General features: G+C 42.0%; 1 protein-coding gene across 1 annotated transcript in view; it reads left to right on the top strand.

Annotated features, from left to right (window-relative positions):
* Nucleotides 1-18198, top strand: part of tbc1d31 (TBC1 domain family, member 31) — a 73447-nt gene that overhangs the window by 35368 nt on the left and 19881 nt on the right. The window contains exons 11-16 of the mRNA XM_063056242.1: nucleotides 756-889; nucleotides 1001-1134; nucleotides 2901-3080; nucleotides 11798-12030; nucleotides 13047-13199; nucleotides 17953-18088. Of these exons, the coding sequence (XP_062912312.1) occupies nucleotides 756-889; nucleotides 1001-1134; nucleotides 2901-3080; nucleotides 11798-12030; nucleotides 13047-13199; nucleotides 17953-18088 (970 nt within the window). The remainder of the gene's footprint in view (nucleotides 1-755; nucleotides 890-1000; nucleotides 1135-2900; nucleotides 3081-11797; nucleotides 12031-13046; nucleotides 13200-17952; nucleotides 18089-18198) is intronic.

Raw genomic sequence — 18198 nt, 5'->3', positions numbered from 1 at the left:
AATTGTTGATTTATAATAACTAGATCATTGATAAATGCTGGATACAGTTGTGTATATCTATGAATAGAAGTAAAATAATGAGTCTAATTCATCACATTATTTGGCAGATGAAGTGAACTATGGGGAGCACTCTATATACCAAAGGTTGAGGGAGCATTATTTCAGATTGAACTGAATGGATAGTTTCTCAGTCAGAATGAGAGCAATTTAGAAAATATAACAGATCAATTCAAGTGCTCAAATTGTTCCTTCCCAAGGTTATGAACTGTGTTAGGGATTCCAATTCCTAAGACAACCCACTGCCAGTTTATGGGTGGTGAAATTCCATGTCTAATGAGGGTGGATGCTTTGGGAAAGAAATCTAGCTCCAAGGCAGTGCATGAGTCTGGCCTTTCAGTGAGGGTGAGTTTAACTGATGTAATTATTTAGTACTAGAGATGAATTTCTCCCCATGCAGTCACTTCTTACCCATTGATAAGATTTAAATTAGGATAATTGCATTAGTATTACAGTTAGATTTGATTTGGGCTCTTACTTATTATAAAAAATTACATAACCTTTTCATGAAAAGTTGAACTGTTCTTTATAGTCTGAATTAATTTGATCATTATCATAGATTAGGAGGTGGTTTAATCTCTTTTGGAAAGGTACTATAGACATGATTGAGTTTCAGAAACCATGTCCATTGCAGAGAGATTCAATTGAAAGGAAATAAAATTATTATTTTAATTTATTACACTGTTTTTGTTCATCAGGATATTGTCGGCTATGGCTCATTGGTCAACCATCTTTAGTGAAGTCTCTTATCTTCCACTACTAGCATTCCCGTTTGTAAAACTCTTTCAGAATAACCAGTTGATTGGGTTTGAAGTTGTTGCTACTGTCATAGGTAAGTAGGAGGGGAAGCACTTTTGATTAGTTACTTCATTTTTTAAACTAAAGTTTTGATATTGAATGTAAAACTGCGAATGTTAACTGAATGTTAACTTTACATTTTTAGTAAACTGGTGCCAGCATTGGTTTGAATATTTTCCAAATCCTCCAATAAATCTCCTGGGTATGATTGAGAACATTCTGGCCCACCATGACAAGGAGCTATTGCAGCATTTGGTGAACTACAACATAACCTCACAGGTAGTTAAGCATTTAAGTAATTTTGATTGAGCAGATTATCTTCTATTGTGTGTTTATGACGTTTTGCTAAACACATCGTGGCTGTAATGCAGAGTATAGTGTAGAGTTCTATACCAGGCATAGAACTGAATTCCAAAGAAACCCATTCTTTAGTCCAAGGTACCTAGATACAAACCATAAAAAAGCTTCCTATTTTACTTGAGTGACATTCCCACAGTAGTTTTTTTTTCCCATAGTCTCATGAACAGATCAGAAATTTAATGTTGAATCTGAGTACTTTTTATTTTTACAAGTGTTACGATATCATTTTGATTATAAATAACCTGTGCAAGGTTATTTCACTATCTTTTTATAGATAAAAAGGAAACTTGCATCTTATAACTATTTTTCATCATGTAAGCTCAAATGCCAGTTTCAAAGCTATATGTTCCAGTATTAAATATAATGATCCAGTTTTCAGTAAATTGTATGAAATTACCCCAGAATGTCAAATCAGCACAATTAGTTTAATTTTCAAAGTACTATGTTCTTCTCATTGAGAATTGTAATCATATTTATTATTAGTGATGTATGATGTGTGAAATATGTTTTGTGACAGCATTACAGTGCAAAGACATTGAAATATATATGAATAAATTACAAAAGTGAATAAATAGTCCAAAAAGGGATGATGGAGAGAAAGAAGCTGTTCATAAATCATTGACTGTGGGTCTTTGGGCTTCTTTACTTCCTCCTTGATGGTAGTAATGAGAAAAGGATAGTGAGGGTTCTGAATGAATCCTGCCTTCTTGAGGCACTGCCTCTTGAAAATGTTCTTTGGTGGGGATGGAGCTAGCTGAGTATAAAACTCTGCAGCCTTTTGCAATCCTGTGCATTGGAGCTTCCACAGCATTCCATGATGTAACCAGTCTGAATGCTTTCAGGCCTTCATCAGGACTGAAACGTTGACTGTTTACTCTTTTCCATTGATGCTGCCTGGCCTGCTGAGTTCCTCCAGCATTTTGTGTGTGTTGCTTGGATTTCCAGCATCTACAGATTTTTCTTGTTTGTACATCCATAGAGGTTAGTCAGTCTTCAGTGGTGTACCAAATCTCCTCAAACTCCTAACAAAGTAGAGCCATTTGTGCCTTCTACATGTGTTGGGCGCAGGATAAATCCTCCAAGATGTTGACTCAGTAACTTGAACTGCTCACCCTTTCCATCACTGACCCCTCAATGAGGACGGTGCATGCTCTCCCAATTTCTCTTTCTTCAAATTGACTATCAATTCCTTGGTGTAGCTGGTTGAGTGCGAGTTTGTTGTTGCAACACCCCTGAAACCGCCGATTTCACTCCCATAATCTGCCTCATTGCCACCTGAGATTCTGTCAACATCAGCGGTGTTGTCAGTGAACTTACAGATGACATTTGAGGTTTGCTTAGCCACACAGTCATGAGTGTTGAGAGAGTAGAGCAGTGTAGTAAGGGGCACATCTGTGATGGTCAGCGAGGAGGAGATCTTATTACTAATCTGCACTGATTGTGATCTCCCAGTTAAGGAATTCAAGGATCTAGTTGCAAAGGGAGATATAGAGGCCCAGGGTTTAAGGTAGGTTATTAGTAGTGAGGGGGTGATGCTGTTGAATGGTGAGGTATAATCAACAAACAGTACTAACAGAACTGAAGAGTTCTGAAATATGTCCAAGTCCCAATAGAATGACTTCTTTTTCATTTGTTATTTATCTGAGTAACATTTCTAAGATTGCTGTTCTTGCTTCTGTCAACAGTCCTATGCTTGGCCGCTTCTTGAGACACTGTTTTCTGAGGTACTGACAAGAAACGAGTGGCTGAAGCTGTTTGACAACATTTTTTCCAATCATCCATCCTTCCTGTTGATGGCAGTAGCAGCCTATTTAATTTGTTCTCGAGTTCCACTGCTTCATTGCAATATAAAAGAAGACCTTGAGGTATTTTAAACTCTTGTAGATTGTGTTATTTTCCAAACTTTGCTGTTACTTGTAAATTTAGTTTTAACATTGTTTTCTTTTTAAAATTATTCTATTTAAATGTTAAAATATACCTTTTCAACAGAACTACGTACACAGCCATCCCCTGCTTTTTTTTTTGCTGTTTTCTCCTCTTCTGCCCATTCTTCTGTCTCTTAATTTTCTTCCTCCTTTTTAAACCCATTCAGCACTCTTGCAATCAGGTGGTCTGAGTACTTCATAGAAACCCTACAGCACAATACAGGCCCTTCAGCCCACAAAACTGTGCCGAACATGTCCTTACCTGAGAAATTACCTAGGGTTACCCATAGCCCTCTATTTTTCCGATCTCCATATACCTGTCTAGGAGTCTCTTAAAAGACCCTATCGTATCCGACTCCACCACCGTTGCCAGCAGTCCTTTCTACGCACTCACCACTCTCTGTTTGGGGGGGGGGACTTACTCCTAATATCTCCTCTATACCTACTCCCCAGCACCTTAAACCTCTGTCCTCTTATGGTAACCATTTTAGCCCTGGGGAAAAAACTTCTGACTATCTACACGATCAATGCCTCTCATCATCTTATACACCTCTATCAGGTCACCTCTCATCCTCTGTCGCTCCAAGGAAAAAAGGCCAAGTTCATGCAACTATTCTCATAAGGCATGCTCCCCAGTCCAGGTAACATCCTTGTAAATCTCCTCTGCACCCTTTCTATGTTTTCCACATCCTTCCTATAATGAGGCGATCAGAACTGAGCACAGTACTCCAAGTAGGGTCTGACTAGGGTCCTATATAGATTATGAGAACACTCTTTTTAGATGATGAGAACACTCGGTCCTCTTTTTATTGTCATTTAGAAATGCATACATGCTTTAAGAAATGATACAATGTTTCTCCAGAGTGATCACAGAAAACAGGACAAACCAAAGACTAACACTGACAGAACCACATAATTATAACATATAGTTACAGCAGTGCAAAGCAATACCATAATTTGATGAAGAACAAACCATGGGCACGGTAAATTAAGTCTCAAAAGTCCCAGAGTCAACCGACTTCCAAGTCCCCGATAGCAGGCGGCAAAAGGGAGAAACTCCCTGCCATAAACCCCCAGGCACCGTCAACGTGCCAATGCCTCGGAAGCAGCTGACCACAGCCAACACTGAGTCCATCCATCCGAAAACTTCGAGCTTCTGACCAGCCTCTGCGATACAGCCTCCCGAGCGCCATCGACCTCGCCCCGGCCGCTGAAACACGCAAAGCCGAGGATTTCGGGGCCTTCTGCTCTGGAGATTCCGGTTACCACACAGTAGCAGCGGCAGCGAAGCGGGCATTTCAGAAGTTTTCCAGATGTTCCTCTGTGCTCTCACGTCTGTCTCCGTCAAATCAGAATTGTGCACGGTCCCCTACTTGACAGATAACAGATATCACCACCGAAGTGGCTGCACATGCTGCCGTCTCACCACCATCTTCTTCTCCTGCAACATTACCTCTCGGCTCCTAAACTCAGTCCCACTGTTGATGAAGGCCAATGCACCATATGTTTTCCTAACTACAGAGTAATTCTGCGCGGCAGCCTTGAGTATCCTATGGGCTCAGACTCTAAGACCCCTCTGATCCTCCACACTGCCAAGAGTCTTAACATTAATACTATATTCTGCCAATATATTTGACCTACCAAAATGAACCACCTCACAACTGGGTTGAACTCCATCTGCCGCTTCTCAGCCCATTTTTGCACCCTATCAATGTCCTGCTGAAATCTCTGACAGCCCTCCACACTATCCAGAACACCTCCAATCTTTGTGTCATCAGCAAATTTACTAACCCATCCTTCCAGTTCTTCATCCAGGTCACTTATAAAAATCATGAAGGGAAGGGGTCCCAGAACAGATCCCTGAGGTACACCACTGGTGACCGACCTCCATGCAGAACATGACCCGTCTACAACCACTCTTTGCCTTCTGTGGGCAAGCCAGTTCTGGATCCACAAAGCAATTTCCCCTTGGATCCCATGCCTCCTTACTTTCTCAATAAGCCTTGCATGGAGTACGTTGTCAAATGCCTTGCTGAAATCCATATACACTGCATCTACTGCTCTACCATCATCAATGTGTTTAGTCACATCATCAAAAAATTCAGTCAGGCTCATAAGGCACGACCTGCCTTTCACAAAGCCATGCTGACTATTTCTAATGATATTATGTCTGCCAAAATGTTCATAAATCTTGCCTCTCAGGATCTTCTCCATCAACTTACCAACCACTGAAGTAAAAACCACTTCACTTCAAAAAACTTGGTCTGCTACATTTTATTTTAACAATAGCCAGGCGAGGCAGTGTGAGAGGGAGGATAGGCAGGTGATAGAAAAGGGATGTGCTCAGACTGATGGTTTGAGATGTTCCTATTTTAGTGCAAGGAGTATCATGAACAAAGCAGATGAACTTAGAGCCGTGGATCAGTACTTGGAGCTATGATGTTGTGGCCATTACGGAGACTTGGAAGGCTGAGGGGCAGGAATGGCTACTTAAGAGTGCCAGGCTTTAGATGTTTCAGAAAAGACAGGGAGGGGGGCAAAAGAGGCGGGAGTGTGGCCTGCTGATCAGAGATAGTCATGACTGCAGAAAAGGAGGAAGTCATGGAGGGATTGTCTACTGAATCTCTGTGGGTGGAAGTTGGAAACAGGAAGGGGTCAATAATTCTACTGGGTGTTTTTTTATAGACCACCCAATAGCAGCAGGGACATCGAGGAGCAGATAGGGAGACAGATTCTGGAAGGGAGTAATAACAACAGGGTTGCGGTGGGAGATTTTAATTTCCCAAAGATTTATTGGCATCTCCCAAGAGCAAGGGGTTTAGATGGGATGGAGTTAGTTAGGTGTGTTCAGGAAGGTTTCTTGACACAATATGTAGATGAGCCTACAAGCCTACAATGAACCTGGTCAGGTGTCAGGTCTCTCAGTGGGAGAGCATTTTGAAGATAGTGATCACAATTCTATCTCCTTTACCGTAGCATTCAAGAGGTATAGGAGCAGACAAGTTAGGAAAACGTTTAAAACGAGTAAGGGGAAATATGAAGCGATCAGACAGGAAGCATAAATTGGTAACAGATGTTCTCAGGGAAATGTACGGCAGACATGTAGCAAATGTTGAGAGGATATTTGCATGGCATTCTGCATAGGTACATTCCAATGAGACAGGGAAATGAGGTAGGGTACAGGAACCGTGGTGTACAAAGGCAGTTGAAAATCTAGTCAAGAAGAAAAGAAAAGCTTTCGAAAGGTTCAAAAAACTAGGTAATGATAGAGATCTAGAAAATTATGAGGCTAGCAGGGAGGAGCTTAAGAACGAAATTAGGAGAGCCAGAAGGGGCCATGAGAAGGCCTTGGCGAGCATTATTAAGGAAAACCCCAAGGCATTCTACAAGTATGTGAAGAACAAGATGATGAGTCGTGAGAGAATCAGACCAATCAAGTGTAACAGTGGAGAAGCGTATATTGAACCGGAGGAGGTAGCAGAGGTACTTAATGAATGCTTTGCTTCAGTATTCTCTGCGGAAATGGACCTTGGCAATTGTAGGGATGACTGACAGTGGATTGAAAAGCTGGAGCATGTATACATTAAGAAAGAGGATGTGCTGAAGCTTTTGGAAAGCATCAAGTTGGATAAGTCGCCTGGACCGGAGGAGATGTACCCCAGGCTACTGTGGGAAGCGAGGGAAGAGATTGCTGAGCCTCTGGTAATGATCTTTGCATCATCAATGAGGACGGGAGAAGTTTCAGAGGATTGGAGAGTTGAAGATGTTGTTCCCTTATTCAAGAAAGGGAGTAGAGATAGCCCAGAAAATTTATAGAAAAGTGAGTCTTTCAGTGGTTGGTAAGTTGATGGAGAAGATCCTGAGAGGCAGGATTTATGACCATTTGGAGTGGTATAATATGATGGCTTTGTCAAAGGCAGTTCATGCCTTATGAACCTGATTGAATTTTTTGAGGATGTGATTAAACACATTAATGGTAGAGCAGTAGATGTAATATATATGGATTTCTGTAAGGCATTTGATAAGGTACCCCATGCAAGGCTTATTGAGAAAGGTAGGAGGCATGGGATCCAAGGGGACCTTGCTTTGTGGATCCAGAACTGGCTTGCCCACAGAAGGCAAAGAGTGGTTGTAGACGGCTCATGTTCTGCATGGAGGTCGGTCACCAGTGGTGTGCCTCGGGGATCTGTTCTGGAACCCCTTCTCTTTGTGATGTTCATAAATGACCCAGATGAGGAGGTGGAGGGATGGATTAGTAAATTTGCTGATGACACAAAGGTTGGGGGTGTTTTGGATAGTGTAGAGGGCTGTCAGAGGTTGCTGTGGGATATCAATAGGATGCAAAACTGGGTTGAGAAGTGACATTTGAAGTTCAACCCAGATAAGTGTGAGGTGGTTCATTTTGGTAGGTCAAATATGATGGCAGAATATAGTATTAATGGTAAGACTCTTGGCAGTGTGGAGGATCAAAGGGAGCTTGGGGTTCGAATCCAAAGGACACTCGAAGCTGCTACGCAGGTTGACTGTGTGGTCAAGAAGTCTTCCGGTGTATTGGCCTTCATCAATCATGGGATTGAGTTCAAGAACCAAGAGGTAATGTTACAGCTGTATAGGACCCTGGTCAGACCCCACTTGGAGTTCTGTGCTCAGTTCTGGTCACCTCACTATCGGAAAGATGCGGAAACTATAGAAAGGGTGCAGGGGAGACTTACAAGGATGTTGCCTGGATTGGGGAGCATACCTTATGAGAATAGGTTGAGTGAACTTGGTCTTTTCTCCTCAGAGCAACGGAGGATGAGAGGTAATCTGATAGAGGCATATAAGATGATGAGAGGCATCGATCCTGTGGATAGTCAGAGGCTTTTTCCCAAGGCTGAAATGGCTGACATGAGAGGACACAGTTTTTAAGGTGCTTGGAAGTAGGTACAGAGATGTCAGGGGTAAGTTTTTTACGCAGAGAGTGGTGGAGTGCGTGGAATGGGCTGCCAGCGACGGTGGTTGAGGCGGATACAATAGGGTCTTTTAAGAGGCTCTTGGAGAGGTACATGGAGCTTAGGAAAATAGAGGGCTATGGGTAACCCTAGGCAATTTCTAAAGTAAGTACATATTCAGCATTGTAGGCCGAAGTGCCTATATTGTGCTGTAGTTTTTCTATGTTTCTAATGCTTGCTGATATTTGCATAAAACAAACCATGGATGCAAGCTTCAGTCTTGCACCAATGGATAACACACTGAAGGATGTTCTGTTAATAACAGAATTCTTCCAGACTCTATTATAAATACATAAAGATTCTGTGTGAACTCAAGTCCTGTGGCATAATCTCAAATCAAACACAGAAAATAATCTGTATTTACAGAATAGGTCCATCAAGCAGCAAGGGTGTCAGTTGCCTGTCACTTTAATAGTTTGTTCCACTCCCACTGAGAGACTGTCCTCGATTTCGTTAGAAATGAATGAAGAGTACAATGTGTGATTGCGAATTATCTAATTATCTGTAGGGACTTTGGAATTAACGTGAAGTTCAATGGTTGCCCTCTGTATTTTTTCAGTGGGTCTTCTCAGTATCCCACTGCTGTGAGACTCCTGAACCAATCACCTGTTTCACTTACCTGCTGAAGGTGCTGCTGTTCACATGTTATATTGCTTTACATGTCCCATTGATTGTTGCCTCATTGTTAATGGCCCTAAGGTCCTGATATGATTTTTAAATGGTTTCAAGTGAATATTTTCTTTGCAGAGTGGTTCTGTTATGAACCTATATATTATGCCAGGAAGTGTTCTGCAGGAAACATTCTCACCTCCGAGCTGAAAGTTGTGGGTTCAACTCCCACTTCTGACTTTGTAGTACTGAAATGACTGATACTTTAGTACTGTGAGAATACAACACTGAAGGAATGAACAAGCCCCTCTTTCACACCCCATTCTTGTGGTGTTGCCACATTCTCGTATTCTTAACTCTACCTCTGTTATTCTTCTGTTTGCACTTCAGCGATTTTTATTGCGTCTTCACTTTGAATTACGATTGTTGCACCATTCTGGTCTATTTGCACTTGTCCTTGTAATTATTGTTGTGTGTACTGTTAGCATGACTATTGTTTGCACTGCTAGCATGACTATTGTTTGCTCTGTTAGCCTCACACAAATACCAATGAATTTCATTGCTCTCTGGTGATATGATAGTTAATCTATGGAGGCATATTACCTCTTGCGTAGATATAAGCAAAGGAAGGCAAAGTGGAGCCGTTATCCCTATTGTCCAAGCTAATGTTTATCCTTGACATATTTCCAAAATAGATTCTCATCATTATGGTTATTGGTAGTGTTACGTACCCCGTAACTGGGTTGCCAAACCAGCAGAAATGGATCACTCAGTTGGAGTCTGGAGTACTAGAACTAAGAAAGTTTTATTAAAGAAACAAGCAACACAGTAATCGAAAGGATAATAAATGCAACAGTTCAGCAATGATAACCACACATGTGCACAGAATTAAGATAACAGCATCAATCAAGCTCTATCGTTGTCTAGGGGTAAATGACCAAATTTCAAAGTGACTCAAAGTTCAGTCCAGTTTAGTAGTTCAGTTCGCAGTAATCGTTGCCATGGCGATGGACAACGTGGGGGGAGAGAGAGATAGAACGGGAACAACTGATCATTCAGCACAGCTTCACTCACAGACCGGCGATATTGCTCACAAGCAGCTTTTGGGCAGGTCCTTGGTGATGTCACCTGAGGTCACCGACTGTGACCCCTCCTCCAGATGCGGTCGATCCTCTGCAGTGAACCCGGCACCCAGGCAAGGGCGGACACACACCGGGTTCCCGCTGATCGTACCTTTCCACCCTGGTCGTTGTCTGATACTTCTCACCCACTCGTGAGAGGCGTACCGCTTCCAGGGTCTCGTTACCTCGGGTGGCGTGTGTGTCCTGCCTTAGCGAACCTGTCCCTTTTTATCCCCCTGCTGGGGCATCGCCTGTCCATCACTTCAAACAGTTCAAGGTTCAAAGAGGGGAGCCGCTCCAGACAGCTCTCTCTCCCCCGTTCCTTCATTACACATCTCCAGACGCTGCTCCATTGTTCCTTATCTCTCCTTCCCCTGAGGGCAGGTGGCAGACCACTTGCTGATGTCACTGATGCTAGCCCAGGCCAGCAAACATCTTAATTTTATGTGTATTCTCGTCACAGTAGTAATAAAAAAGCATCAATCCGAGAAATAAACTGATCATCTGACTTTACAAATCAAGCCCTAAGTAAAGAATTTAGGCTTTAATATTGACTGAGCTAAATTTCATATCACATTAACCATATTACTAAGACTGCATTCTTTCATTTGATGGAGCTCATCAGCCTGGGAAGGCAATTCATCTAATCAGAGGGTAAAACTCTGATTTCAAACCTCCGCTGCCTTGCGGCCATACCCACTCACGGGAAAGGCTTTGGGAGTAAACCCTGAGGACAAATCCGGAGCTGGAGTCCCTAAGGCAGTCCGACGTTGCCTTCAATCTCGTTCTGGCAACTCCTGCGATGACACTGGTGCCAAGCTGTATTGGCCCTTGCTCTTCCCTTGGACAACATCAGTGTCGTGGAGAGGGGAGACTTGCTGCATGGGCAACTGCCGGTCTTCTATGCAACCTTGCCCAGGCCTGTGCCTTGGAGAACCTTTCCAGTCGCAGATCCATGGTCTCATGAGACTAATGGATGCCACCTCCATTCTTTCATTTAAAGAAGTTCAGTTTCTTATAACATCTCAAGATGCAGAAAAATTGGTACATACTTTTTTTTTAGCCGATTAGACTACTGTAATGCACTCTTTTTTCAGAACTGCCTAAGAAAGATGTAAATCAGCTGCAGCTTGTTCAAAATGCAGCAGCAAGAATCTTAGCCAAAAAAAAACAAAATCTGAGACACACTTCGCCAGCTTTGGCATCATTACACTGGCTGACTGTGTCGTTTAGGATAAATTTTAAAATACTCTTAATTGTATATAAGGCTGTGAATAATCTAGCTCCTCTATATATTTTGGAGTGTCTATCCCCAATCTTAGATCCGCGAATACTGGTTTGCTTAGTGTTCCTGGAGTCAAACATACAGAACTGTCCTTTTGCTTTTATGCATCAAAAGTATGGAATACTCTACTGACTAAGGTATGCCAGGCTAGTACTTCGGAATGTTTCAAAACATTTCTAAAAACCTACTTTTTAATTTGGCCCACTTAGAGGATTAATTGCTGCCTGTTGTTGATTATATTTATATAACTTTCTATATTTGATTACATTTTATTCTATATAATCTTTGTCTTATGATTTTTAATTTTGCCTCATTTTCTTATGATTATATTGATTTATCTTTAAAATCTATGTACTTTGAGCCTGCATCTTAATGTATGAAAGGAGCTATATAAATAAAGTTATTATTGTCATCACCCGACTGATTATGGAAGATGGTTGTGTCCAAACAGGTTGCCATATTTTGTAATAGTGACCACACTTCGGAAATATTTTAATGTTTTGTGGAAAGGATGTGTCATGTACTACAGGAATGCAAGGCCTTTTCTAATATAACTATATACAGTATGAGAATGTTTGGGAATGAGAAAAAGATGTTATAAAAGTTTTGTACATTAAATAGAAAGTTCAAATGATCTTTTATCTGCTGTAGAATTTCTTCCATCACCGCAATAACTTGGACCTCGAAGCAGTAATCAAGGAAGCATACCATCTAATGGATACCACACCTGACGATGTTCATCCCAAGCGTATGCTGGATGACTTTGTACCATTAACCAAGGGCCAGTATCCAATATTTAATAAATATCCAACATTTATTATTAACTATCAGACTCAAGAACGAGAGAGGATTTGGCAGGAAGAGTTGGAATACTTAAAGGAAAGGTAAATGTGACAATTAATTTTAAAAGAGAGCTGTGTCATTCTTCATTGTGCAGTTTTATTGCAGGCTCACAAGTTAATCTAGATCTGTCATACTTGCCCATTGCATAGTAAATCCCAGTGCAAAAAAGTTGACGAGCTGAATGTTAACACATGTAATGTTACTGCATGGATAATTCCAGTGTGGCTTCAGACCCAACAACTTCAGAGAAACTTGGTAATCCACTTTAGTTTGAGTCCTTTCTTTGCCTCTGTGATGTACTCGGCCTGAAACATCGACTGTACCTCCTCCTAGAGATGCTGCCTGGCCTGCTGCGTTCACCAGCAACTTTGATGTGTGTTGCTTGAATTTCCAGCATCTGCAGAATTCCTGTTGTTTGTGTGACTATATTCCACCAGCCACTTCTTTGCCCATTCTCCTAATCTAGCCAATTCCTTTTGCAGACTCCTTACTTCCTCAGTACTACCTGCCCCAACACCTATCTTTGTATCATCCACAAACATGGCCACAAATCCATCTTCCAGATCATTAATATATAATGTGAAAAGTAGCAGGACATTCACTCCATTGACTCCTGCTGAGCAATTTCATTCCCCCCATTAATTTTTCCTGTAACCTATTCCTGTTGACTTTCCCAAGATTCTACCTCACACTCACACTAAGACCAGATTATTCCCTTACACCGGTGTTTAAATTATGAAGACAATTCAGTAGTCTCGTCTTGAGTTTCAAAGGTTAAATGATCTAATCCAAACCATTTTAGTAGGGTACGGTGGAAGGAGATTTGCTTGTGTACTCATTTGGGGAATATGTGGTAGATTTTAAAATTGTGTTGGATGAGCATAGTATGGAATCCTGATCCAGTTCAAGCAAAGGAAGCTATGATCCATTCTAGGGGTGGTTCAGCTCAGGAAACTCATTGTTCAATGGATGAAAAGTTGTTTTTATAGTTCTCCTGCTCATGGTCCAGTGTAAATTTCACTGTAGTGCATTAATTTTTGCTGTCACGGTCTGCTAGGCAATTGGCCCATGAGCTTCAGGCTGAGAGTGTGAGGAGGCAGGCTGAGAATGCTGCCTGGTATCGGCAGCAGGAGTTACTCCAGAAAGCTGAAGAACAGAGAAGAAAAATCCTATATGAAGAGGAGCAGAAGCTTGTGGAACAGAGAGTGAGGTAATTTACATCTCTGTTTTCAGTGTGAAATATTGCAAAATGGCTGGAAGATCAGCCAAGATATGTGATAATATCTTTAAGGAAGACTCTACAAATATCTATTTTTAATGGCCTGCTACATTGCTACACACCAGATGTTGTATGATGCCATTGAAGTATTTGCTTTATTTAAATCTTCCAATATAGCTCAGTGTTAAGAATATTTCTCACCTGTCCGTATATTCCAGTTTATACACCATTATTGCACAGATCCTTTCTCAAACTCAGATTGCTGGGTGAAAGTTTTTGCATCAGTCTGTGCTTTTAACATTCAGGTCAAATACATTCTATAGACAGTTTCCTTTAATAATGCTTCAGTTAATCAGTGTATGCCATGAAGAGCCATTAAAAACAGATGCATTCCTGATGGCCTTTAAAATTTAGCTTGGATGTAGTGTTTTTTCTATAATTTACTTTCTACCATCAGACTGTCTGGACTGTGACACTGCTGTCACTTGAACATTCATTTATTGCACTCAAGCTTAGGGTATAGGTGGCATCAAAATGACAATGAAGTATTGAACAGACTATAATCTGATACTGAACACCATTTAGATTAGATTAGATAGATTAGATTCAACTTTATTGTCATTGAGCCGAGTACAGATACAAAGCCAATGAAATGCATTTAGCATCTGACCGGAAATGCAAAGAATAGTGTTATTTACAAAATAACTGCGAATAAAAAAAGTGCTACAGCACACAAATATAAAAGTACTGAGACAGTACAATATGGGTGCAATACTGCTTAGCGCTGTGATGAGAGGTTCAGCAGTGTCACAGCCTCAGGGAAGAAGCTCTTCCTGTGCCTGCTGGTGCATGAGCGGAGGCTCCTGTAGCGCCTACTGGATGGGAGGAGAGTAAAAAGTCCATGGTTAGGGTGAGATGCAACACTGATAATGCTTTTCGCCCTGCCCAGGCAGCGTTTATGGTAGATGTTCTCAATGGTGGGCAATTGGGTGCTGATAATCTGCTGGGCAGTTTTCACTACACGCTGGAGTGCTTTGTGGTCCAATATGGGACAATTGCCGTACCACACTGAGATGCAATTGGTGAGTATGCTCTTAACGGTACAGCGGTAAAAGTCCATCAGTATCCTGGGACAGAGGTGAGCTTTCTTGATGCTCCGCAGGAAATAAAGGTGCTGTTGCGTCATTTTGATCAGGATGGAGGAGTTCAGGGACCAGGTTAGATCTTTGGAAATATGGACACCAAGGAATTTGAAGCCTGATACCTGCTCCACTACAGTTCCGTTGATAGAGATGGGGACGTGAGTGTGGCTCCTAGCATGCCTGAAGTCCACAATGATCTCCTTGGTCTTCTGGGTGTTACTATTGCAGTTGTACAAGACCTTGGTGAGACCACACCTGGAGTATTGTGTGCAGTTTTGGTTCCCTAATCTGAGGAAAGACATCCTTGCCATAGAGGGAGTACAAAGAAGGTTCACCAGATTGATTCCTGGGATGGCAGGACTTTCATATGAAGAAAGACTGGATGAACTGGGCTTGTACTCGTTGGAATTTAGAAGATTGAGGGGGGATCTGATTGAAACGTATAAAATCCTAAAGGAATTGGACAGGCTAGATGCAGGAAGATTGTTCCCGATGTTGGGGAAGTCCAGAACGAGGGGTCACAGTTTGAGGATAGAGGGGAAGCCTTTTAGGACCGAGATTAGGAAAAACTTCTTCACACAGAGAGTGGTGAATCTGTGGAATTCTCTGCCACAGGAAACAGTTGAGGCCAGTTCATTGGCTATATTTAAGAGGGAGTTAGATATGGCCCTTGTGGCTACGGGGATCAGGGGGTATGGAGGGAAGGCTGGTGCAGGGTTCTGAGTTGGATGATCAGCCATGATCATAATAAATGGCGGTGCAGGCTTGAAGGGCCGAATGGCCTACTCCTGCACCTATTTTCTTTGTTTCTATGTAACATAGAACATACATAGAACATAGAATAGTACAGCACAGTACAGGCCCTTCGGCCCACAATGTTGTGCTGACCCTCAAACCCTGCCTCCCATATAAGCCCCCACCTTAGATTTCTCCATATACCTGTCTAGTAGTCTCTTAAACTTCACTAGTGTATCTGCCTCCACCACTGACTCAGGCAGTGCATTCCATGCACCAACCACTCTCTGAGTAAAAAACCTTCCTCTAATATCCCCCTTGAACTTCCCACCCCTTACCTTAAAGCCATGTCCTCTTGTATTGAGCAGTGGTGCCCTGGGGAAGAGGCGCTGGCTGTCCACTCTATCTATTCCTCTTAATATCTTGTGTACCTCTATCATGTCTCCTCTCATCCTCCTTCTCTCCAAAGAGTAAAGCCCTAGCTCCCTTAATCTCTGATCACAATGCATACTTTCTAAACCAGGCAGCATCCTGGTAAATCTCCTCTGTACCCTTTCCAATGCTTCTACATCCTTCCTATAGTGAGGTGACCAGAACTGGACACAATACTCCAAGTGTGGCCTAACCAGAGTTTTACAGAGCTGCATCATTACATCGCGACTCTTAAACTCTATCCCTCAACTTATGAAAGCTAACACCCCATAAGCTTTCTTAGCTACCCTATCCACCTGTGAGGCAACTTTCAGGGATCTGTGGACATGTCCCTCTGCTCCTCCACACTACGAAGTATCCTGCCATTTACTTTGTACTCTGCCTTGGAGTTTGTCCTTCCAAAGTGTACCACCTCACACTTCTCTGGGTTGAACTCCATCTGCCACTTCTCAGCCCACTTCTGCATCCTATCAATGTCTCTCTGCAATCTTTGACAATCCTCTACACTATCTACAACACCACCAACCTTTGTGTCGTCTGAAAACTTGCCAACCCCCCCCTCCTACCCCCACATCCAGGTCGTTAATAAAAATCACGAAAAGTAGAGGTCCCAGAACAGATCCTTGTGGGACACCACTAGTCACAATCCTCCAATCTGAATGTACTCCCTCCACCATCACCCTCTGCCTTCTGCAGGCAAGCCAATTCTGAATCCACCTGGCCAAACTTCCCTGGATCCCATGCCTTCTAACTTTCTGAATAAGCCTACCGTGTGGAACCTTGTCAAATGCCTTACTAAAATCCATATAGATCACATCCACTGCACTACCCTCATCTATATGCCGGGTTGTTTAAAGGCCAGATTGTTGTCGGCACACCATGCAGCCAGGTGCTGGACCTCATCCCTGTAGGCCGTCTTGTCATCCCTTCTGTTTATATCCCCTCTTTATAGTTTACTGTCAGCCATTGGTCAGATTTCTGTTGTCTAATAATATTCATAGGGCCGTAAAACACTGCAGCACAGAATCAGGCCCTTTGGCCCATCTAGTCTGTGCCGAACCATTACTCTGCCTAGTCCCATCGACCTGCACCCGGACCATAGCCATCCATACTCCTTTCATACATATACCTATCCAAGTTTCTCTTAAATATAGAGTCATAGAACACTACAGTATGTTTTACAATTTGTGACTGACTTTCTTGCAAATTATTTTTCACTTCAAATTTCTTCATTATATATTTTCCAAAAAAGTAATGTTTTCATTTTTCCTCAGAGCATAGGAGCCCATTGAGTCTATCATGAATCTTGGAGCAATCCCATCAATACCATTCTCCCACTAATTCTCCTTCCACCCATCCTCTCTCTTACCACTCAGGTTTTCCTGTCACCAGAATGAGGGGTAATTTACAGTTGCCCATTAACCTATTTACTAATACATTATTGGGATGTGGAGGAAAGAGTATGCAGGGTAAACACGCTCAGTCAAAAGACCTGCAAAACACCACAGAACACCAAAGGTCAAGATTGAGCCCAGATTGCTGGACTACTGGGAAAGCTGCACTATCTGCTGCACCACCATTCTGTCCCCCGTTTTTTTTATGTAGATCTCCTCCCCCTCCGAATGTTAACTTTAGCTCAGAACCTCCTAGTCAGAACCATATCTGTTCATGTCCTAATCCAGTCAACAGAATCCATAAACCAGGCCAGCACTTCTGTGCAATACTGGAGGAGGGAATTGTATGCAGTCACAGCAAATCACTGATCTTGGGAGTTGATATGCTTTTAAACATTAAAATTCATTTAATAAATTGATCAAAGTTGTGCTTATTTCATTTATTATGCTGAGGGAAATCATCTACAAAAAGAAATCAGTAAAGAAATTGCAGTTATACAACTTCAGTCTTTCAAACCCTCCATGTTCCAAAGCTTTCTACAGCCAGTTTATTCACAGCAAAATCTGATAAACCACAATAAACAATCAGATAATTTGCCTGGAATGAAATGTTTGTCAGGATGCCAGAGAGAACTCCTCACTCTCCTTCACACAGTCCTATAGGATCTTTTACATGTACCTGAGAAAGTGGAGAAGACCTCAATTCAGTATTTCATTCAAAGGCAGCTCCTCTGAAAGTGCAACACCTTTCAGTATTGCCCTCTGAATGACAGTGTATGATAAATGTTCAAGTCCCTGCAATGTTACTGCAATTCCTCTGCAAGTGCCTTCCAAATCAGAAGTGGGAAATCCAAACACTGCAAGTTGTAACACTTGACTAGATATTTTTGTGTGTGTGTGTGTACATGGTAGGTTTTAATTCTTTGTTGAAAATGAATAGACATACTCCAGTAAGGGACAAGTAACTATCAAAGTGCACATCTTAACTGGCTGCAAAGTTAGTGTCTCTCTTTACTGAATATGCTTTTTCTCCCTCTGAAGACTTGCTGCTGTGAATCGTGAATTGAAGATAAAAGAACTTCAAGTGTTGGATGCAGCACAAAAGCGCCTTCTGAAACATCAACAAGAGCAACAGAAATCTGAATTGAGGCGGCTGGATGATGAAATTGATAGAAAGGTCTGTGAAATTCTCCCCTCTTTAATTCTGTAAAAACAGTGAGATTTGTTTGTGGCCTGGATCTGCAAAATCTGTTGTGGCCCCGCTCCAAAGTCTTGGCAGACAACTCC

Source organism: Mobula hypostoma, chromosome 1 (genome assembly GCF_963921235.1).
Source record: "Mobula hypostoma chromosome 1, sMobHyp1.1, whole genome shotgun sequence".
Classification (NCBI taxonomy): domain Eukaryota; kingdom Metazoa; phylum Chordata; class Chondrichthyes; order Myliobatiformes; family Myliobatidae; genus Mobula; species Mobula hypostoma.
The sequence above is the reverse complement of the archived record's forward strand: the minus strand, read 5'-3'. Positions and strand labels throughout refer to the sequence as shown.